Genomic DNA, 25,243 nt, shown 5'->3' with positions numbered 1-25,243 from the left:
GCGCCAATGCTTTCACCTGACCTACAGTAAAGCAAATTGACATGAAATGACCCCAGAGGGAAAGTAATGTGCACACGGAATGCATATATTGTTTATCCTGGTCACTGTGATTTTATTATTCCAGATTACTATTGCTGTTTATGAGGCGTCTGTGGTGGATTCTATAATCCTGCAGTATCTAGGGTATTCCTGAACCCTATTCCCAAGGGGGGGGGGGGTAGGGCTCCTAGATACAAGCAATGTCAATCTGTTTTTCTTCCATTATTACTTTTAGCTGATTGACAACAGTACGTGCTGTCTGGGCATTTAATTGCAGGAGCTTCGAAGCATTGGTGATTATGAGAATTATACAAATTGTCCATATTTTACCTTCTGTTTGTGCTGTTCCACAAACAGAAGTTTGCAAACTACTTAGGCACTTTGCTTCTTGGAACTTAGTCCAAGAGCAGACTGTAACAGTCTGTTACAGTCTGCTCTTGGACTACACAATGGCCTGTGGCCATTGTGCAGTCCAAGGACATGACTGTAACAAGGACAAGATCAGATGCTCCCAGCTTTCTCTGTCATGTCCTTGGACATGACAGAGAAAGCTGGGAGCATCTGATGTACCAGTGCCCTATATATGAGGTTCTGCGGGGAACCTTCATAACGAGACTGAGATTCATAATCCAACTGATCTTATCAGCATATTCTTTAGTCTCTATCACTATCACTGTCATTCTTATTTTTATTAGCCTCTTTATCTTAATTGTTTTAAATTGAGGTTCAAAATTCTTGGTAATGGCTTGCTTTATGGCTTCATTGAAGTCCAGCTTGCTAGACTGTTGGCCTAATGATAACAACATTTTCCTCTTTCTTATGTAGTTCAGTCTTATTGGAAGTTTACTTGTCATGTGGTCATGGTGGAGCCCTTTAATGCTTGTGCATATGTCACTGAGTGTTGTTTTTGTGTTTGACACTCTGCTTCTTTTGCTTCTAATTTAGCCCTGATTAGTGATTGTCCTTTCAAGGGTGGTCCAATATTCTATGGTCTGCTTTCTGACTGGGACTGTAATTCTACCAGTTTGCAATGCTATTAATTTCTCAAGCTTGAGCCTGACTTCAATAACTTTTTCCAGGGCAGAGCTAGTTGCCTGGGAGGATGGTTCTGTCTTTCATTGTAGTCTCTATTTCTGCAAACTAGTTTCAGTATTTTCTTTATTCTTTGGAGATTCAGTTTTGATTCTTATCTTTATTCTTGCAGGCTTGCTTGAGTCAAGTCCTGATCTGCTCTCTTCTTCATCAACTGTTTCCTCATCATTGTTCACTTTCTTTGGACAAACTACTGGATCCAGATCCTAAGTTTCAGTCTCAGAATTTGAGGTGATATTTCCCGTATTTTCTGTTTTTCAAATTTATCGATTTTTGAGGCATACTGCAGTAGAAATCGAGAATTAAGCCATCTTGTGATTCTGTCAAAAATTCATGCACAAAATAATGCTCTTCTGTTGGCAAATTTTGTCCACAAAGAGCGAGTTCAGATGTGGGAGGGGGATAGAAATTCCCAGTGGTTTACTCACGTACGTTTCAAGGTCAAATACTACAAAAAATGTCTCAAATTTAAACTCACTACACCTATTACAAGACATCTTATTTTTAACTAAGTCTACCTCTACACTAAAGTCAGCGTTCAAATAGATGTGAGCATGGCAAGTGTGGACTGTTAAGAAACAGACAACCCTATGCTGAAGCAATAGCGGCCAAGAACAATCATGCCATTGCCATCACATAGTGATTTAGTTTGCCCAAATGTTATTAAATAATGAATGAAAATAAAAATAACAGTGCTTACCCGGGGCACTCAAGGTTCTGGTGGGAGTCTTACCACTGGATCTAGAAATCATTAGGTGTGGCCTGACATTCTACATAATGAAAGGGATTACCGTTACCTTCTTGGGGCATACAATAGAACCAGAAAATGGAGAAAAACAAGAGTAAGCACAATTGCAGACACACCTGAAACAAATGTGGCAGACCAGATGGTCCACCTCACACAAGGGCGAGGTAACGAGAAAATTCATCCCCCTTGTAGAAAAAACTACCCGAAGTCGCCTGCATGGATCCACCTGGGCCTCTACACAACCTTCATACCGACTGGCCACGGGCCCTTTAATGACAAACTTGCCACACTGGGAATACTCCAAGATCCAAACTGTCCTCGTGGAGAAAGAGAAAGCTGGGAGCATCTGATGTACCAGTGCCTCATATATGAGGTTCTGTGGGGAACCTTCATAACGAGACTGAGATTCATACCCCAATGGCAAGAACATCACCTATTGGTTCAAGGGATGAATACCAAATCCTGTCCAAATTTGCCTTGGACCTCTTCACAAGAAGAACTTGAAATGCGATCAGGAACTGATGAGAAGATCCACTGAAGAGAATGTCGTAAACAAAATGACACAAGGACAAGACATCTCAAGAGACCGAGTATGACTCTCAACTACAATGATCAATCCTCCTGAGCACTCAAAGAATGAGATGAGACCCTGCTCCTATGTGCGACCCAAGCACATGAGGTACGGATTACCAGTCAACTCTACAACCCAGGACAGGAAGGCACCCCTTATGTGACCTGAAAACATTCCACAGTTCATTATTACAAAATTGGACCCATGGAAATCACAGCAGGGACACTGTCCCAGATATGGTCATTAGTGAACTGATAAAAGGCGCCATCCTCTGAGCAGACACCTGAACACCGAGAACTAATGTGACGACTTGCAAAGCAACTGATAGGACAACTGCTGAAGACAAATTGAGATAACCTGATCCAGCCAAACAACGATGATGGACGCAGCACCTGGCTGATAGTGATTCGCCACCAGCTGAGACAAATAAGGAACCAATCTCCCCAAAGAAAACACCCAAAGCAGGAATAAGAAAATACAAGGATGGGGTTAGCCCCATAAATGATGCAACTAGAAACGACGAAACTAAGTGCAGGTTAATTGCCAAATCCCATATGCCGACCTGAAGAGAGCACCCTAGACCCCCTTCATTTTTGAATTACATTTCCCTGGGGAAGGGAGGGGATGTTCCCCCCCCACTTTTCCTCTCTAGTGGTGCACAGAAAGAAAGTGGCCCCACTGAAACCTGGGACCACTTTCTTTCTATTGGCCCCATATTTCTGCCTTTCTCCCGCCAGTCTTGTCTCCCTCCCCTCTCCATTTATATGCTAGCAAAAACCCCACACCTAAATTTAAGGACGTCAAATCACCTTTCGCCCATATTTTGGCCTTTTCAAATTCAAGCAACATCACCCTCACACAATCATTTAGTTAAAAAAAAAAAAAAAAAAAAAAAATTTTTTATTATTATTTTTTAAGGTCCTAGCTGCCAAAATCTCAGGAAATTATGCGGCACGACCTGCTAGAGTAACTAAGTCTACTGGGTTACTGGTCTGCCTCTAGGGGCGAAAGTGGGGCAATGATGGGCCTCAGCAGGGGTCCAGTGTCTAAATGACCAGATGAACAATGGTACAAGACATCACACAAATACAAAGCCCACACACTTTTAAATCTCTGGCATTCCCAGCGAACTGGTACACCTACAATGAAAGCAACACGGAGATGGGAGGAACCCCTGGTGCTGTCAGACATTAATACATTTTCACTTTAGTGCTTACCCTCTTGCATCAGAATGCTGCAAGATCCATAATTAATAGCAAAGTAAATGCTGGAAAACTGCTACAAATTCTGAACTTCCAATGATGATCCTCTGTCTACATCAAATTCCCTTTATTTTCCTTAGAACTCGTCTATCCTCCATCTACCATCAAGTGCAGCGATCAACCGCATGTATAACCACGTCAGCATCCACAGGCAAGAGACTAGGACAGGAGGGAGGGTGGAGCCATGCTCTTAGTTAAAAAGTATACTAAATCTAAGGCAGTGCACCCAGCAGACATGGGTGGCCAGTTCAATGCTCAGTCAGTTTGGTGTGACATAAGCATTGGGAAAACAAAAGTGAGGGGAGGATGTGTATTATAGGCATCATGATTGTGATGAGTCCGGTCATAAACAGTAGGACAGTAAATCAGAATGTCTTATAATGGGAGGGACTTGAATGGACCTTGTGGGTTGAGTCCCTCACACAGCAGCAAGAATTTTGTGGATGATTTTTCCCACAGCAGCATGTTAGAGAGACAACAAGAGAAAGCAATATTCCTGATCTTATTATCAGCATACCCTTCTTGCAGAAACAAAGTCCCACTAGGTAGCAGAAATTAATGTATTGATGTGGGATTTCTTAAAGATGTAAATACAGTCGATTCCAGTTAATTGGGACACATCGGGACTAGTGCATTTTGCCCGATTAAGTGCCTGCCCTGATTATCCAAAGTTTCACGTAAAAAAAGTTAAAAATACAATGGACCCCCGCTTTACAATTGAATCACTGTACAATCAAATCATGTTACGATGGAGTCACCATAGTAAAGTACCGTTCACTATATAATGTGTAGTAAGTGCCGTTCATTGCAATCACATTTGCACACTGAATTTTAATTCTATTAAACAGTGATTCTAATGAGCTAAAATAGGAGGAATATTGTCCACTGGCTATAAAAGTAAAGATATATTAAGCACAAATTTACCTTTTATTACCTTACTAATTAAAAAATTAAATGATACGTGAAAATCGGAAGAATATACGTGATAATCGGAATAATTAATATGTACTGTAATATGTACATACCAACTAGTTGACATTTCTGTTCACTAACATTTGTCGGTGGGGGTTAAAATTTAAAACAGTATAAAGATAAGCAATCAATACCAAAGAACACGGCACACACACAAATTTCAAGTAATGCGATACACGCATGTGAGAACGGAGTAACAAGTTACGAAGCATTAAAAATAGGAATGAAGAGAAGATTCTGAAATAAAATTTTTTATATGATTGAAGATTCCATGGAAGTGTAAACACATTTCACCATAATAACCCACAGAGCTGTGAGTATTAGCATTAGAAAGGGCACATGATGTAAGAAAGCAAGCTTATATAGCATCAGCCAAAAAAAAAAAAAAAAAACCCTTATTTCACCCATCCCCCTTGCTCCAAATGTTTGTCAAGTTCTGCCTTGAATCTATTTAAGCTATCAACTTCTACAATGACAGATGGAAGTTTGTTCCAGCAATCAATCACCCGTGGCTAAAGGCAAACTTCCGCACATCTATCCTACAACCGTCTTTCCTCAATTTGAATCTATGCCCTCTCAAGTGATTATCCTGAGCAAAGAAAGAATCCCATCAGCATTGAGCATGCTCAAACCATTCACGGCTTTATACATCTCAATCAGATCACCTCGCAGGTGCCTAGTCTCCAGACACTGTAATTTGCAAAACTTAAGCCTTTCTTCATAAGAGCAACCTTTTGTTCTGTTCACTAATCTTGTTGCCCTTCTCTATACTCGTTCCAACAGCTCTACATCCTTCTTAAAATGAAGCCTCCAATCCTGTATACAGTACTCAAGGTGTGGCCTGACCATTGCCTTATACAAGGGGATAATCACCTCCTTATCCCTGCTAGAAAAATTCCTGTATATCATTGACAAGACACCACGAGCTACTTTTGCAGACCATCTGCACTGCTCACAAAACTTCATATCTGCCTGCACAATTACCCCTAGGTCATTTTCATTCTCTACCACTGTCAGTGTGGTACCACAGAGTTGATACATTACTCTGGGATTACTGCTTCCCATATGTAGTACTTTACATTTGTCAATGTTAAACTTCATTTGCCACCTCTCAGCCCATCTGCTCAACTTTTCTAGATCCTGCTGCAGCAGTGTACTGTCATTAGTGTCATTAACAACCCTGTCAACCTTCGTATCATCTGCAAACTTGGACATTAAGCCTGATATACCATCATCAGTATCATTTATAAATACAGAAAACAACAATGGACCCAACACTGAACCCTGAGGGACTCCACTAATAATAGTCCACAAAGAGCAGTGTCCACTGATTACCACTCCGTCTTCTCCCACTCAACCATCCCTTTATCCATAGCAGCAATATGCCTCCAATGCCACACTGCTCCAATTTGTGCAGCAGTCTTCCATGAGCAACAGTATCAAAGGCCTTTCTAAGACCAAAATATATGATATCAAAGTTATAGTTATTCTTTGCATCCAGTTCCTTTGTGACTACATCATAGTATCCAATCAAATTAGTCAGGCAAGACTTCCCCTTAAGAAACCCATGCTGTGTCCGAGCTATAACTGAAGTCTTGTCTAGATGATCCTGCGGTGCTTCTTTAACAAGTGCCTCCATTAATTTCCCTGGAACAGAAGTTAAACTAACAGGACTGTAATTACCTGTGTCTCCCTTTGATCCTCCTTTTTGGATTGGGGTCACATTTGCTCATCTCCAGTCCATGGGTACCTCCCCTGAGTCCAGGGAAGCTCTCATAATTATGGCTAAGGGTTTGCTTACTTCCTTTGCTGCCTCCTTTAATAAAACTGGATAGATTCCATCCACCCCAGGTGCCTTTCTTATGTTTATCTTCAACAATTTCTCCTCCACTTTACTCTCAGTTATTACAAGATTATCTAGCTTACTGCCAGAGTCGCATACACCTCTGGCATTCCCCTCCCTGAATTACTCCTCATGTGTGAATGTGACCCCAATCCACAAAGGAGGATCAAAGGGAGACACAGGTAATTACAGACCTGTTAGTTTAACTTCTGTTCCAGGGAAATTAATGGAGGCACTTGTTAAACAGTTGATATCTATGGTTAAACTGTTGAACCATCGACATCAAGTGGACCAATCTGATTCATCCCTTCCTTCTAGAGTTTACATAAGTAAAGAACTCTTTGCTGTTTTTCTTTGCATCCTTTGCCAAAGATTTCTTGTAATCTGCCTTCGCCTGCCTAACCTCCTTTGTAACTTGGTTACAGACCAGCTTATATCTATCATAGGATTCTGTGTCACATGTTAATTTATATGTATTCCATGCATTTTTCTTCTCTGTCACATGTCTAATTAGTTCATCTGATATCCATTTAGGCCTAAATCTTGAACAATATTTCTTTGTTGGTATGAAAAGTCTAGTAGCTTCCAAGATTAATTCTTTGAATGCTTCCATTTTGAATTTGCTGTTGGTAATATCATCAGTTGGTCCCACCATATAGAATTTAAATACTGTCTTAGACTTACGCAGTCGCCTTTACGAAAGCAAAAACCTATTAGAATGAGCAGAAGCCTGAAAAACAAGATGCATGGTATTTCAGAGACTGCTGGGAGACACTGAGGTACAAGTAAACACATGGGTTGTGTTAGGGTAGCTAAGAATAGAAACAGGTGCATGTATACCTGCGTGTACACCAATGCTAGGAGTTTAGTAAATAAATTTGATGAATCTGAAGTATTGCTCAAAACATCAAAGGCAGATATTCTTGGGATATCAGAGACGTGGTGTCACATAGATATAAGGGATGCAGAACTGCAATTTGGGGAGTACAACGTCTACAGAAAGGATAGACAGGATAGGAAGGGGGGAGGGGTTATGCTATTAGTTAAGAAACACATAAAAACCAAGGAAGTGAAGCCAGTCGACATCGCTGGACAGTGCAGTGTTGATTCAGTTTGGTGTGACATAAGCATTGGGAGATCAAAATTGAGAGTAGGAGTGTGCTATAGGCCTAATGACTCTGATGAGTATAATAAGGAACTATACAGGGAAATAGAGTGGGCCAGTAAATCAGAGAGTCTTATAATGGGAGATTTCAATTTCCCAGATATTGACTGGAATTTGGGGGCTGGTTACTCACACACTAGCAGGGCTTTTGTGGATTTATTGGATGATTGTTTTCTACATCAGCATGTTCGGGAGGCAACTAGAGGGAGTAATACTCTTGATTTGATTATCAGCAGTGATTCTTCATGCATTAAGAATCTGCAGATAAATGAACCACTAGGTGGCAGTGATCACAGTGTGCTGAAGTGGGATTTAATCAAAGAGGTAACTACCATTAGGGGTAAAGGGAAGGGTTATTGCTTCCGTAAGGGCAACTACGATGGACTGAAACAGTATTTAAATTCTATACAGTGGGACCAACTGATGATGTTACCAACAGCAAATTCAAAATGGGTAGCATTCAAAGAACTTATCTTGGAAGCTACTAGGCTTTGCATACCAACTAAGAAATATTGTTCAAGGTTTAGGCCAAAATGGATATCAGATGAACTAATGAGGCATATGGCAGAGAAGAAAAATGCATGGGATACTTACAAATTAACACATGACACAGAAGCCTATGATAGATACAAGTTGATATGCAACCAAGTTACAAAGGAGGTTAGGCAGGCGAAGGCAGATTACGAGAAATCCTTGGCAAGGGAAGCAAAGAAAAACAGCAAAGAGTTCTTTACTTATGTAAACTCTAGAAGGAAGGGGATGAATCAGATTGGTCCACTTGATATTGATGGGTCAACTGTTGATGATCCTGCTCAGGTAGCTAACAAACTAAATGAATATTTTGCATCGACATTCACACATGAGGAGTTATTCAGCAAGGGGAATGCCAGAGGTGTATTCAACTCTAGCAGTAAGCTAGAGAATCTTGAAATAACTGGGAATAAAGTGGAGGAGAAACTGTTGAAGATAAACACAAGAAAGGCACCTGGGGTGGATGGGATCTATCCAGTTATATTAAAGGAGGCAGCAAAGGAAGTAAGCAAACCCTTAGCCATAATTATGAGAGCTTCCTTGGACTCAGGGGAGGTACCCATAGACTGGAAATGTGCAAATGTGACCCCAATTCACAAAGGAGGATCAAAGGCTGACACAAGTAATTATAGACCTGTGAGCTTAACTTCTGTTCCAGGAAAATTAATGGAGTCACTGGTTAAAGAAGCACTGCAGGATCATTTAGACAAGACTTCAGTTATAGCTCAGACACAGCATGGTTTTGTTAAGGGGAAGTCTTGCCTGACCAACTTGATTGGATACTATGATGCAGTCACAAAAGAACTGGATGCAGGGAATAACTTTGATATTATATACTTGGATCTTAGAAAGGCTTTTGATACTGTTGCACATGGAAGACTGCTACACAAATTGGAGCAGTGTGACATTGGAGGCAAATTGCTGCTATGGATAAAGGGGTGGTTGAGGGGGAGAAGACAGAGAGTGGTAATTAATGGACACTGCTCATCGTGGACTAATGTTATTAGTGGAGTCCCTCAGGGCTCAGTGTTGGGTCCATTATTGTTTTCTGTATTTATAAATGATATTGATGATGGTATATCAAGCTTAATGTCCAAGTTTGCAGATGATACAAAGGTTGGCAGGGTTGTCAAGGACACTATGCTGCTGCAACAGGATCTGGAAAGGTTGAGCAGATGGGCTGAGAGGTGGCAAATGAAGTTTAACATTGACAAATGTAAAGTACTACACATGGGAAACAGCAACCCCAGAGCAACGTATCAACTCTGTGGTACTACACTGACAGTGGTAGAGAATGAAAGGGACTTGGGGGTGGTTGTGCAGGCAGATATGAAGTTCTCTGAGCAGTGCAGACGGGCTGCAAGAGTAGCTCATGGAGTATTGTCAATGATATACAGGAATTTTTCCAGCAGGGATAAGGAGGTGATTATTCCATTGTATAAGGCAATGGTCAGGCCACACCTAGAGTACTGTATACAGGTCTGGAGGCCTCATTTCAAGAAGGATGTAGAGCTGCTGGAACGAGTACAGAGAAGGGCAACAAGATTAGTGAATGGAACAAAGGGGTGCTCTTACGAAGAAAGGCTTAAGTTTTGCAAATTACAGTGTCTGGAGACTAGGCACCAGCGAGGTGATCTGATAGAGGTGTATAAAGCCTTGAATGGTTTAAGCATGCTCAATGCTGATGGGATTCTTCCTCTAGCTCAGAAAAATCACCTGAGAGGGCATAAATTCAAATTGAGGAAAGACAGATGTAGGATAGACGTGCGGAAATTTGCCTTTAGCCAGCGGGTGGTTGGTTGGTGGAACAGACTCCCATCCCTTGTGGTGGAGGTTGATAGCCTAAATAAGTTTAAGGCTCAGCTGGACAGGTATTTTGAACGAACAGAGGGGTGAAGTGGAAGTGGGTTTTTTTTTTTTTTTTTTTTGGCTGATGCTGCATAAGCTTTCTTTCTTGCATCAAATGCCTCTACTAATGCTAATGCTAAAAACATTTCCTTTAACCCGGTGGTAGTTACCTCTTTGAGTAAATCCCACTTCAGCACATTGTGATCACTGCCACCTAGTGGTTCCTTTATCTGCAGATTCTTAATGCATGAAGAATCGCTACTAATAATCAGATCAAGAGCATTACTCCCTCTAGTTTCCTCCCAAACATACTGATGTAGAAAACGATCATCCAATAAATCATAAAAGCCTTGCTAGTGGGTGAGTGACCAACCCACAAATTCCAGTCAATCTCTGGGAAATTAAAATCCCCCATTATAAGACACTGATTTACTGGCTCACTCTATTTCTCTGCAGAATTGCTCATTATACTCATCAGATTCATTTGGTCTATAACACACACACCTATTCTCATTTTTCCTTTCTCAGTGCTTATGTCACACCAAACAGACTCAACATTGCATTGTCCACCAACATCAATTGGATGCACTTCCTTAGATTTTATGTGTTTCTTAACTAACAGCATAACTCCTCCTCCTTTTCTGTCCTGTCTATCCTTTCTATACACATTGTACTACCCAAATTCCAGTTCTGCACTGCTTATGTGTGTGTGACACCATGTCTCCGATATCCCAACCATATATCTGCTTTTGATGTCTTGACTAGCACTTCAAGCTCATCGAATTTATTAACTATACTTCTAGCATTGGTGTACATGCAAGTATACATGCACCTGTTTCTACTCTTAGTTACCCTAATACAGCCTGTGTATTTACTTGTTCCTCTATGACTCCCAGCAGTCCTGGAAATCCCTATTGCCTTGCTTTCCAGGCTGCTGCTCAATTGCATTTCAATAGAAGTAGTGCAAGAATCACTTTTACCTCTGCCAGCAACTACTGTTAATCTATTAATCTGTGTATCTCCCCAAGTTAGCAGTTTTCTGACCCATCTAACTCTGTCTCGATAGCATCAGCAAATATTCTTGCACCCTTTCTATTTAAGTGTATCCCATCCCTGTATTATCGCAAATTCAATAAGATCGAGTTTACTATCCGTTTATGATAGATTGCACAAACAGAAAAGCCCAATAAACAGATGACTGCTAATTGTTTTTATTGTTTTATGGTTGTGACCTCCAGAAATCTGACCGAACCACGTGGTATGGTTGGAGACAATTGTAGGAGACAGTGGAGATAATCTCCAGTGCTGCGGTCTCCTGCTCCGATTAAACGGCATCTTGTCCCAATTAAGCAAAGTAAACCATGGATATTTTCTCGATTGGGTTCTGTTTTTTTAAGATTTGCCACAAATAAACGGCTGCCCCGATTAACCGGTGGCCCAAATAACCGGAATCCACTGTACTGTCAAAGGAAAGGGAAAAAGCTTTTGCCTGTGTATAGGTAATTACAGCAGTCTGAGACAGTTTTTAAATTCTATGCAGTGGGACCAAATGATCACTTACTAACAGTAAATTTTAAATGGGATGCATTCAGCAATTCAGAATGCTACCAGGCTTTTTAAACCAACTAAGAAATACATTCAAGGCACAGACCTAAACAGATGAACCGATGAGACTTGTGGCAACAAAGAAAAATGCATGGGAAGCATATAAATTATTAGGTGATACAGAGGTCTATGTTATACATAAACTAGTCTGCAATCAAGTTACAAAGGAGGTTAGGAGAGCTAAGGCAAATTATGAGAAATGTCTACCAAAGAATGCAAAGAATAGCAGCAAAGACTACTTATGCAAGAAGTAAAAGGAAGGGGTTGAATCACACTGGTCCACTAGATATGAATGGATTAACTGTTGATATTCATACTCAGGTTTGTTTCTGACAAACTTATTGGGTATTTTTTGCAATTACACTCACATGTGAAGAATATTTTAGGGATGTGGATGTCAGAAGTGTATCAAATTCTGACAGACAGCCAAATGATTTTGTGATAACTGAGAGGAGAAACTGTTGAAGATAAATGGAAAAAAGGCACCTAGGGTGGTTAGGATCTATCAAGTTATATTAAAGGAGGCAGAACTTCATTCCATCATTCATGCTAACATGGCAAGGGGAGTCTGAAAAGTTTGGGTAATACCTTATATGTTATTACTTACAACTGATATTTACAATATGTTTCTTAATTTTTCATGAAAATTTGTTTCCAACTCAAATATTTTCGTTTACAGCTTCCAGAAACAAGTAAGGACGGAAAAAATAGTTTCACTTTGTTTATTTTGGAATAATAACTTTGAAGTGAATAATTTATTACCTCCCCTTCCACCATTCAGATAGCAAATCCTTTATAAAATGATGACTTTTATGAAGGGTAGTGACAGAGCAGTAGATTTTTCAAGAAGAACAAACCAGTACCACACTTTTCAAATAAAAAGAAATGAATTAAACTCTATTTTTTCAGCTATAAAAACCATAAATGCCTTCCTTACCTTTATGTCGTTCCCACAAAATAGGTAATTCCAAAAGACGCTCCTCTACACACAAGGCTGTAAGTCGTGCTTCTGCATCTTGGTCCCAACAATCTTCTATTGTTTCTTTTAGTGCCCTCACTGCCTAATAAAAATATTAGATATGCACTTTTTTTTTTTAAATAAACTATATAAGAAAGTTAACTTTAATTGTGTTAGAAAATGTGTAAATTCTAATTCTGAGTACAAGTATTACTACTGTATTAAGAACACTTCTACAAAATAAGAAGCTCTAATTTTGATATAAACTTTTACAAAAAATTATTATTATTATTATTATTATTATTTTTAGCCATATGGTGCAAGGAAGTCTGAGGCTTATGCTGCACCAGCCAAAAAAAAAAAAAAAAAAATTTTAGTTAACCTGAGAGAGAGAGAATCACCAAGAAACAGAAGGATGATGATATCTGGCTTAGGACCCTGGGTGTGCCAAGCCCATACTCACCCTGGAATTAATAACAATACTAAAACGCATATTACATTATGGCACATTTCAGTTTGCCCTCTTCTGAGATCCTGCTGACAAGGGGCAATCTTTGTTAATAAGATTAACAAAGAATAATCCGTTAGTACTTTCTTTGTTAGTATTTTTTTTAGTATAAGTAGCAAGCCATAAAGTGCAAGCAAGTCCCAGACTTGTAACACTAGACAAAAAATAATTAAAATAACAATGCTCTAGACATGCTTCCTTCCTCGTATAGACGCAAATCCAACTGAATTTTCAATTTCCCCAAGAACAATAGATTGTTCTTTTAGGACCACTCCTATCTTTTACTAGGAGTGGTCCTAAAAGGACCACTCCTAGTAAAGGAGGTTTATAGCTATCATATAGTTTATAAGTCTTTGAAAGTTTTAGTTTAATTGAATTTCAAAAGAAGACATTCAGATGTACTACTAAATTGTAAGATTTGTAGAAAAATAAGAGAATTTACCACAATATGATATGTAGAACACTTCCATATTACACTCTCCAGCAATTAAAATTAACATAAAATTAAAGCAAAATGATTACAGTAATAAAATAAATTAACAATTCAAAAATATATTAAAAATGTTGATTGAAATTGTTCAAATTTTGCAAAACGACAAAATTTTGCAAAAATTTATGTTAATTTTTTTATATTTTTTAATTGTTGTTAATTGATTTTATTCCAGTAATCATTTTGCATTAATTTTAATTGCTGAAGAGTGTTATACAGAAGTGTTCTACATATCATATTGAGGTAAATTTCTCTTATTTTTCTACAAATATTGAAATACAATGAAGAACATATTGAGCACCGTAGCACTGTTTTATACTAATCATAAATTGTAAGGTGCATTTTAGTAAAGTTTATATCAAAATTAAATGGCCTCTTAATATCCTTATTACAACAGAATATAAATTATTTTAATGTAGTCCAAACTTACTTGATTTCAATGAATCTTACTAATAAATCTAAGGTTTAATGCAGGAATGAAAACATGAATAACTAAGAACTCCTTTGTAATGAGGGCTAAAAATTAAAGGTTTAAACTTTGAAGTTTCATCACTTGTCTTGGTTTTGCACTATTTCTTACCCTGAAAAAGAAATCTGCTATTTATTTAAAAGCTGCTGAGATACTGCTAAGGCACTACCAAGAAAACAGTAATGATTTCCCAATATCCTGCAGAACAATCCTGACCTGTTTTTTCTCAACACACACCTGTGTAAAAATGGTTTACATTTTTATTTAAGCTATCAACTTCTACGACAGACGGAAGTTTGTTTTAGCAATCAACTACTTGCTGGCTAAAGGTAAATTTCTGCACATCTATTCTACAACTGTCTTCCCTAAATTTGAGTTAATTCCCCCTCAGGTTTGTAATCCGAAAAGAGGAAGAATCTCTTCAGCATTGAGCCTGCTCAAACCATTCAAGGCCTTATACACCTTAATCAGATCACCTCGCAGGTGCCTAGTCTCCAGAAGCTGTAATTTGCAGAACTTACACCTTTCTTGGTAAGAGCACCCCTTTGTTCCCCTCACCAATCTTGTTGCCCTTCTCTCTACTCGTTCCAGCAGCTCTACATCCTTCCAAAAATGAAGCCTCCAGACTTTTATGCTTTACTGAAGGTGTGGGCTGACCATTGCCTTATACAGGGGGATAATCACCTCCTTATCCCTGCTAGCAAAGTTTCTGTATATTAGCATTAGCATTAGAATTAGTAGAGGCATATGATGCAAGAAAGCAAGCTTATTCAGCATCAGCCAAAAAAAAAAAAAAAACAACCACTACTCCCATTTCACTCCTCAATTCGTTCGAAATACCTGTCCAGCTGAGCCTTAAATTTGTTTAGGCTATCAACTTCAACAACAAGCGATGGAAGTCTATTCCACAAACCAACTGCCCGCTGGCTAAAGGCGAATTTCCGCACATCTATCCGACATCCGTCCTTCCTCAATTTGAATTTATGCCCTCTCAGGTGATTATTCTGAGCAAGAGGAAGAATCCCATCGGCATTGAGCATGCTCAAGCCATTCAAAGCCTTGTACACCTCTATCAGATCACCTCGGCGATGCCTAGTCTCCAGGCTCTGTAATTTGCAAAACTTAAGCCTTTCTTCGTAAGAGCAACCCTTTGTTCCATTCACTAATCTTGTTGCCCTTCTCTGTACTCGTTCCAGCAGCTCTACATCCTTCTTGAAATGAGGCCTCCAGACCTGTATACAGTACTCAAGGTGTGGCCTGACCAATGCCTTATACAAGGGAATAATCACATCCCTGTCCCTGCTAGAAAAATTCCTGTATATCATTGACAAGACACCATGAGCTACTCTTGCAGCTCGTCTGCACTGCTCAGAGAACTTCATATCTGCCTGCACAATTACCCCCAGGTCCTTTTCATTCTCTACCACTGTCAGCGTAGTACCACAGAGTTGATACGTTGATCTGGGGTTACTGTTTCCCATATGTAGTACTTTACATTTGTCAATGTTAAACTTCATTTGCCACCTCTCAGCCCATCTGCTCAACCTTTCCAGATCCTGTTGCAGCAGCATAGTATCAGTAGTGTCCTTAACAACCCTGCCAACCTTTGTATCGTCTGCAAACTTGGACATTAAGCCTGATACACCATCATCAATATCATTTATAAATACAGAAAACAACAATGGACCCAACACTGAACCCTGAGGAACTCCACTAATAACATTAGTCCACGTTGAGCAGTATCCATTGATTACCACTCTCTGTCTTCTGCCACTCAACCATCCCTTTATCCATAGCAGCAATTTGCCTCGAATGCCACACTTCTCCAATTTGTGCAGCAGTCTTCCATGCGCAACAGTATCAAAAGCCTTTCTAAGATCCAAATATATAATATCAAAGTTATTCCCTGCATCCAGTTCTTTTGTGACTACATCATAGTATCCAATCAAATTGGTCAGACAAGACCTGCCCTTAACAAACCCATGCTGTGTCTGGGCTATAACTGAATTCTTGTCCAGATGATCCTGCAGTGCTTCTTTAACCAGTGCCTCCATTAATTTTCCTGGAACCGAAGTTAAACTAACAGGTCTATAATTACTTGTGTCAGCCTTTGATCCTCCTTTGTGAATTGGGGTTACATTTGCACATCTCCAGTCCATGGGTACCTCCCCTGAGTCCAAAGAAGCTCTCATAATTATGGCTAGGGGTGTGCTTACTTCCTTTGCTGCCTCCTTTAATATAACTGGATAGATCCCATCCACCCCGGGTGCCTTTTTTATGTTTATCCTCAACAATTTCTCCTCCACTTTCCTCTCAGTTATTAGAAAATCATCTAGCTCACTGCCAATGTTTACTTCACCTACAACATTCCCCTTCCTGAATAACTCCTCATGTGTGAATGTAGATGCAAAATACTCGTTTAGATTGTTAGCCACCTGAGCTGGATCCTCAACTGTTGAACCATCAACATCCAGTGGACCAATCTGATTCATCCCTTTCCTTTTTGAGTTTAAATAGGTAAAGAACTCTTTTCTGTTTTTCTTTGCATCCTTTGCCAAGGATATCTCATAATCTGCCTTTGCCTGCCTAATCTCCTTTGTGACTTGGTTACAGACCAACTTATATCTATCATAGGCTTCCACGTCACCCATTAATTTGTATGTATCCCATGCATTTTTCTTCTCTGCCATATGTCTCATTAGTTCATCTGACAACCATTTAGGCCTGAACCTTGAACAATATTTCTTGGTTGGTATGTAAAGCCTGGTAGCTTCCAAGATTAGTTCCTTGAATGCTTCCCATTTTGAATTTGCTGTTGGTAACATCATCAGTTGGTCCCACTGTATAGAATTTAAAAGGCGCCTCCGTAGCCAGGTGGGAAGGAGCAGCAGTGCGTAAGCACACGCTTCTTGATTAGACCGGGGTTCGAGCCCGTCACCACCAAATATGGAGGATGTGGAAAGGTCAGGGAATGATCACCGCATATCCCGGAGCAATATGGCCTTAGTTGCTAATGCTCCTAAAAACCAAATAACAAACAAAACAACAACAACAATAGAATTTAAATACTGTCTCAGACCATCATAGTCGCCTTTACGAAAGCAAAAACCCTTCCCTTTACCTCTGATGGTAGTTACCTCCTTGAGTAAATCCCACTTCAGCACACTGTGATCACTGCCACCCAGTGGTTCATTTATCTGCAGATTCCTAATGCATGAAGAATCACTACTGATAATCAGATCAAGAGTATTACTCCCTCTAGTTGCCTCCCGAACATGCTGGTGTAGAAAACAATCATCCAATAAATCCACAAAAGCCTTGCTAGTGTGTGAGTGACCAACCCACAAATTCCAGTCAATATCTGGGAAATTAAAATCCCCCATTATAAGACTCTCTGATTTACTGGCCCATTCTATTTCCCTGTACAGTATCTTATTATACTCATCAGAGTCATTAGGCCTATAGCACACTCCTACTCTCAATTTTGATTTACCTATGCTTATGTCACACCAAACTGACTCAACACTGCACTGTCCAGCGATGTCAACTGGCTTCACTTCCTTGGATTTTATGTGTTTTTTAACTAATAGCATAACCCCTCCTCCCTTCCTATCCTGTCTATCCTTTCTGTAGACGTTGTACTCCCCAAATTCCAGTTCTGCATTCCTTATATCTGTGTGACACCACGTCTCTGATATCCCAACAATATCTGCCTTTGATGTTTTGAGTAATACCTCAAATTCATCAAATTTATTTACTAAACTCCTAGCATTAGTGTACACGCAAGTATACATGCACCTGTTTCTATTCTTAGCTACCCTAACACAACCCATGTGTTTACTTGTACCGCAATGACTTCCAGCAGTCTCTGAAATATCCTGCATCTTGTTTTTCAGGCTTCTGCTCATTCCAATAGAAGCAGTGCAAGAATCTCTTTCACCTCTGCCAGTGGCTACTGTTAATCCATTAGTCTTTGTCTCCCCCCAAGCTAGCAGTTTTCCGACCCACCTAACACTGCCTCGATAGCATCAGCAAATATTATTGCACCCTTTCTATTTAAGTGTATCCCATCCCTGTAGAAGCAATCTCTCCTGTTAACAAGTACAGTCCAGGCTGAAAAAAATTCTACCCCTTCAGCCTTGCACAATCTTTCCAGGGCCAAATTGATCGACAAGGCTCTCATCATATACTCCCTCCTATCGTGTCTGGGCAGAATTGCAGACACTTTCAAATTTAACCCTACTTCACGGCTTTTTTTCAACAGAATATGACTGACAAAACATTATGACCTGTCCTGGCAGCATGTCTACACTTCAAGAATTTCATGAGTGACCAATGCACAAGTTCTAGTCAATATCTGGAAAGTTTAAATATTAGTAGTAGTAGTAGCAGCAATGGCAAATGACGCAAGAAAGCAAGCAAGCTTATATAGCATTAGTCAAAAAAAAAAAAAAAAAAAAAAACACACACACTTCACCCATCTGTAACTCTTCAAGAATTTGTCTAGTTCTTTGAATTTATTCAACCCATACATTTCCACAACACCACATGAAAGTCTGTTCCAAAATCCACACACTGGCTGACAGCAAACTCAGCTCATCTATCCTGCAACCATCCTTCCTCAAATTGAATTTATGCCCACTCACATGAGGCGCCTCTGTAGCCAGGTGGGAAGGAGCAGCAGTGCGTAGCACACGCTTTATGATTAGACCGGGGTTCGAGCCCGTCACCACCAAATACGGAGGATGTGGAAAGGTCAGGGAATGACCACCGCATATCATGGAGCAATATGGCCTTAGTTGCTAATGCTCCTAAAAACCAAATAACAACAACAGCCACTCACATGTGTAGTCTCAGCAAGAGACTACACACGTAATGTTAATACCATTAACATTCAGCTTACTCAAACCGTTCAAGGCTTTAAACACCTCAACCAGATCTCCCCGCAGGTGCCTAGTCTCGACACGCTACAATTTGCAGAACTGAAGCCTTTCTAGGTATGCACACCCTTTTGTTCACTTCAGCAATCTATTTGCCATTCTCTGCACCTGTTCCAGCAGATCTACATCGGCCCTAAAGTGAGGCCACCAGACTTGTATACAGTACTCAGGATGCAGCCTAACCATGGCCTTATACAAATGGATAATCAACTTCTTATCCCTGCTAGCAAAATTCCTGTATATCATTGACAAGACCCCATGACCTACTCTGGCAGCCTGTCTGCACTGTCCAGAAAACTTCATATCTGACTGAACAATTACCCCCAGGTTTTTTTTGTTCTCCACTACCCTGAGTGTAGTACCACACAGTTGGTACATTTCTCTGGGGTCACTGCTATCCAAATGCAGTAATTTGCATTTGTAAATGTTAAACTTCAGTTGTCACTTCTCAGCCCATCTGCCTAACTCTTCTAGATCCTGCTGCAGTAGCATACTGTCAGATATATTTTCGTAAATATCATTCATAAATATACAAAATAACAATGGGCCCAACTCCAAACCCTGGGAGACTCCACTAATAACATTAATCCATAAAGTGCAGTGTCCATTGATTACCACTCTCTGTCTTCTCCCACTCAACCATACTTTTATCCATTGTAGCACGTTGCCCTTAATGCCATACTGCTCCAATTTGTACAGTAGACTTCCATGTGCCACAGTATCAAAAGCTTTCCTGAAATCCAAGTATATGATATCAAAATAATTTTTTTCATCCGGTTCATTTGTGACCACATATAACCAATCAAATTATTATTATTATTATTATTATTATAATTTTGGTCAGACAAGACTTCCTCTTAACAAACCCATGCTGTGCCTGAATTATTACTGCAGTCTTGTCTAGATGATCCTGCAATGCTTCTTTAACCAGTGACTCCATTATTCTACATGGAACAGAGTTAAACTAACAGATCTGTAATTACCTGTGTCTCCCTTTGATCCTCCTTTGTGGATTGGGGTCACATTTGCACATCTCCAGTCCATGGGTACCTCCCCTGAGTCCAGGGAAGCTCTCATAATTATAGCTAAAGGTTTGCTTACTTCCTTTGCCACCTCCTTTAATATAACTGGATAGATCCCATCCACCCTAGGTGCCTTTCTTATGTTAACTTCTACAATTTCTCCTCCACTTTGCTCTCAGTTGTTACAAAATCATTAAGTTCCCTGTTAGAGTTTAATAAGCTTCTGTTCTCCACTTCCCTATAGAATTCCTCATGTGTGAATGTAGATACAAAATACTCATTCACTTTGTTAAGTATTTCAGCAGGTTCACCAACAGTCAAACCATCGATCTCAAGTGGACCAATCTGATTCATCCCCTTCCTTCTTGTTAAGTAAGTCCTCAGATCTCCTACTCTTAATATCATTAATGCCAACGTGTACAACAATATCACCTTTTGTGCTCTTAAAAGATGATATCTGCTCTACAACATCATCTATCTTTGTCCCTGGTAAACATACTCTGTTTCTATTTCATCTCACTTTCTTGCACAACATATTTCCTGTTTCCCCAATAATAGAGTCACCAACAATAACCACCTCCTGAGGGAGTAGCACATTCTGCATTGAAGATTATTGCCGTGTTGTCTGATGCACAAGTGTGAGCTGTGCTGTTGAGTTGGGCAGCTGAGAGCTAGACGAACCCCATTTTAATTAATTCCTTCGATGGCATCTACCCTACTCTTCAAACTCTCACAAATGCCCATCAGAAAGCTGAGTTGCCTTATTTCTTCACACTTCCTGCACCTAGCACACAAAGACTGGCTGGATCGTGTCCTGTTCAGAAAGTTCTGCAAACATTTCACAGGTTGCACATTTTTTAGGCTGTGATATGTTGGAGAACCGCCCCCTTCATTTCTCGCCCAAACCACAGCATTCCCACTACTTTGTGCCCCTTGTTTTACTGCTCTAGTCTAAGGCATGATTTCTGTTTAAATACAATTTAATTGATTAACAATGAAAAATTAATAAATTTAATTGATTAATTGACAATACTAAAATAAGTTAATACAGTGGTTCCCAAACTACTGAGATCTACAGATCCCTTCGAGAGGGGGGAAAAAAAAAAACAAAAAAAAAACACGTTTACGTACCCTCCATACACACACAGAAGTGTGTGTGTGCACGCGTGCGCGTGTGTGTGTGCACGTGTGTGTGAACACTGGGTTTTACAAAAAGAAAATTCAAAGTTTTATATTTAAAAAAACAGCTTTATTCTTATTTTTACATAAATATATAATAATAACTTTTTTTTATCATCAATTTGCTATACACAGAACAAATAATTTTACTCCAGTTCCAGAGAGTGTGTTTTGCAGACCCCAATTTGGGAAATGCTGAGCTAATAGATTCCTAAATGCAGTGATATATATTACCCTACCAAGTTTTATGTTATACCTTATGTTATCAAGTTCAAGATAGACATTACAGTATGCCATTATGATTGCAGTGTTAAATTAGTTATAGCCTTACTAAAAAGTAAAATTCCTTAGCTAAACACAAAAAGATATGCCCAACAAGTGATTAGAGCCTTCAAGCTACTTATCACAATTAAAACCCCACTATTCCACTGCACTAATCGGTATGTGCTACAATATTTGCGCTGAAACACCAATACAATAGTGGTACGAATAGTAAGTAATAACTTACAAAATCACTAGCTAAATTTAAAAATAAGCTAAAGAACGTGACTAAGGCTATTTAAACTATTTGTAAAAGACAATTCAATATGTTAATAATCAAAAAGCTTTTTGTTCCCACAAGCTTAAAATTCTTCATAATTGCTCATAGATAAAGGAATAACATGTATTTGAAATTAGTATGCAATGTAATGCTAGATATATCCATCCCAGTGGCTTGCTATAAGTGAAAGTCACATCTTGAATTTCAGCTTTTTTTTTACATTTTGTTGCTTTTTTTTTTTTTTTTAAATCTCCTATAGAAGGAAAAAACTAATTAAATGAGAAACATGCATATCATTTAGTCTTTTAAAACTTTTTGATTATAAAACAGTCAATGCTCTTTTATAATTTAGATAGTCAAATAATACTTGCATTGGTCCATACTTGGGCACACAACTAATTCAGATTTAAATGAAAGAGAAAAATTCCAACCAATTAGAAAAATTTGAAAACTAAATTATGATTACTTTTCCCTCATCGGATAGCAGAGAACTTTTAGTGATGATTCCCTCACAAAACAAAATACGAAGTTGTTTGATATGAATAGTTGAATAGCCATATGGTATATGAAGGGAAAACTTCAAAATTAGAAAGTACTTAATGCTGTTCAGCCTTTTCAAAATTACAAAAGAGCAAAAGGACTGCATCATACTACCTTGTGTTATGAGATGACAAGAAATCTCTTGTACCTTTTCATAATTTTGAAAAGATCAAACGGCATTAGCTACTTTATAATTTAGAAGTTTTAAAACATTAAATTCCCAAGAATACAGTTTCCCAAAAAATAATCTTGGGAAACCATATTCCCATGAATATTTCTCAATTCACTAGTTTTATTCTTCTATATTATTTGAAAAGGGATTTAAAAAGGCAACATAATAAAAAGAGAACTGAAATGCAAGGTGTGGCTCATATTTATTATGTATAGCAAAATCCTGGGATGTAATATCTTTAGCATTACATTGCACAATGAATTCATATATATGTTACTCATTGATATCTACGAGTAAGACACATTTCAAGTGGCTACAGCTGTATTCAAAATCAAGTTCCATACAATCATGTTCAGTATTATTAAAGAACATGGGTGTGATATGCTCCAAACAAGGTTCTGAGCACACATTTAACCCATGACTGCTAAAATATTCTGTTGGGAATCATTGATGGTTTGAGAGTAGTGGGAACCATTTTTCTTTCATGAATCTCCCACTTGTCTATATCAAACAAAAACAGGTCAGAACTGACTGCCTGCAGAACATGGGCAGTCATTACCCTTTTAAATCAAGCACCCAGGAAACAGTTCTAAGGAGTTCAGGATGTGTGGGCTGCAGCTTCATCTTGTTACAGAATTTGATTTTCAAGGTCAATACTCCTGCTTTCAAAGGTTTCTAAGACATCCTTGGAAATGCTCAATACATTAGCAGCAGTATGCCCCTATGGCAACAATGAAGTATGATTCAAGGTTGACATAGAAAGTCTTTCTATATCATTCTTGATAGTCTTTCAATATCATCAATGATACTGAAAGACTATTTCATCAATTTCAATGATACTCTTTCTATATAATCTTTGATGAAGTATGATTCAATAAGACTGTAGTTCAAACTCAGCTACCCACATTCCTCAGACTTTTCCCAAAATGAAGTGCATATTTTGATTACTGAATTGATATTAATTCAGTAATAATTAATATTACTATTAACAGCATGACTTTCATCTGACCATCACCAGTTATTAAGGTAGATGGTTGTTGTTAGCTTTGTTGGTGCATCAGCAACTTAGGCTATAATGCACAAGGTAGATGGATTCTCATAAATGTTCTCAGAATATTTGCATGAAAACTGACCATGGCAGAGGAAGTCATCTGGTTTCAGATCTTGGAGTGTTTTGTATATGATACAAAAACACTACAGGAACTCATATCATATTATATGATATAAAAACATTTCAAAAACATTGGTGTGTTTTTGTCTATTCCCATTCAACCTTTCCTGTGGATGAACATAAAAATACATGTTGCCTTACCATTCTAATACATCTCAGTAAAACAAAACACAACATAAAATTTCATTTTCATTCACTTCAATTATTTCAGTAACTTTTCTGGACTAGCCTTTATAAAGGACTTCAAATGGAATCTGACTATTATGTTCTGAGATCTAATTTATCTAATTAATCTATCTTATCTAATTCTTAATTACAGACGATCTATTCCACCTCTAATTTATAGTTATTCACTTATAGTTATGAAACCTTATTTACCTATTTTTTTTATTATTTTTTTTTTAAAGTGCAACCAAAATGAACTAAATGTACTCAGTTATATTTCAAATGCCTTTTACCAAGGCTCTGTTGATGATAATATGTCCTTTGGAACAGTGGCATAACCAGGATATTTTTTCAGCGGGTACATTCACAAAAAAGGCACCAACTGCCTAATGCTAAAAGGTGCCACAATACCAGATTTTAGCATCAGGGGGTACAATATACCTATTGACCCTACCTTGTCTATGTCACTGCTTTGGAACCACATCTCATTCTGGTAACAGAACAAGCATTTGCTCTAAAACAAACAAAGGAACTGCCAATAAATAGTCATTGTGACTATCCTGGCAGAAAACAGATTTTACAATGCACTTAATTCAATTTCATGATTAAAAACTAAATATGAATTATTCAAACAGTTTAAAATATCAAACTAAAAATCAATCTTTCTGCGAAAGGTATTGAAAGTCTCAGTGTAACTGGCTATTCCATTTTTGAGTGGTTTGTGTTTGGTTCTTTAAAATTTCAGAAAAATTCTGTTCAAATCTTTCTGAAACTTTAAAATAATACTCTGCAAAGAGCTGTAAATGAGAGCTGCTCTTCACTTTGTAGTGCAAAGAGCTCTCCCTCTTATGATTTAAAAAAGAAATCCATCTATAAACAGCCAGCTGCTCTTCACATCAACCAACGTATACTATACAATTTTCATATAAAATAGAAACTAAGTATGTGTAAAATGATATAAGAAAAATAAGAAAATGGAAATTAAAACTTACTGGATTAGTATCTTTCCAGATATCTGGAAAGAGAGGCCGAGCTTTATGGCGAGCAACTAAAACTTGCATTTGATCCATACTTGGGTGCATACCCAATTCAGCTTCAAATGGCATTTTATAGTCTGGGAGTTCCATTCCTGGTAGACAAAAACCCAACTGGTTAGGAAAATTTAAAAACAACTCATTGATTAAATTTAAAATTGTGATAATACTTCTCAAAGTTCTCATTATATATAAATCATACACTAGCAAACAAAATAAACAACTACTACTTATAATGGTGCAAAGTCTGTCACCACTGGTATGAAAAACTTAGAAATATTACAAAAGAGAAATTTTTATTATTATTTTTATTATTAGCCATATGGTACAAGCAAGCCTGAGGCTTATGCTGCACCAGCCAAAAAAAATTTCTGAACT

The 25,243-nt window shown here is 38.5% G+C and overlaps 1 protein-coding gene across 1 annotated transcript in view; it reads right to left on the bottom strand.

Annotated features, from left to right (window-relative positions):
- LOC150080528 (uncharacterized) overlaps positions 1 to 25,243 on the bottom strand; it is a 215,187-nt gene that overhangs the window by 12,728 nt on the left and 177,216 nt on the right. Inside the window, exons 8-9 of the mRNA XM_090381562.1 lie at positions 24,824 to 24,960; positions 12,614 to 12,737 (exon numbers count right to left, since the gene is read on the bottom strand). Coding sequence (XP_090237688.1) covers positions 12,614 to 12,737; positions 24,824 to 24,960 — 261 coding nt within the window. The remainder of the gene's footprint in view (positions 1 to 12,613; positions 12,738 to 24,823; positions 24,961 to 25,243) is intronic.

The sequence above is a fragment of the Mastigoproctus giganteus genome, chromosome 9 (genome assembly GCF_048544385.1).
Source record: "Mastigoproctus giganteus isolate SK-2022 chromosome 9, ASM4854438v1, whole genome shotgun sequence".
NCBI lineage: Eukaryota > Metazoa > Arthropoda > Arachnida > Uropygi > Thelyphonidae > Mastigoproctus > Mastigoproctus giganteus.
Note: the sequence above shows the minus strand (reverse complement) of the source record. Positions and strands in the feature narration are given on the sequence as shown.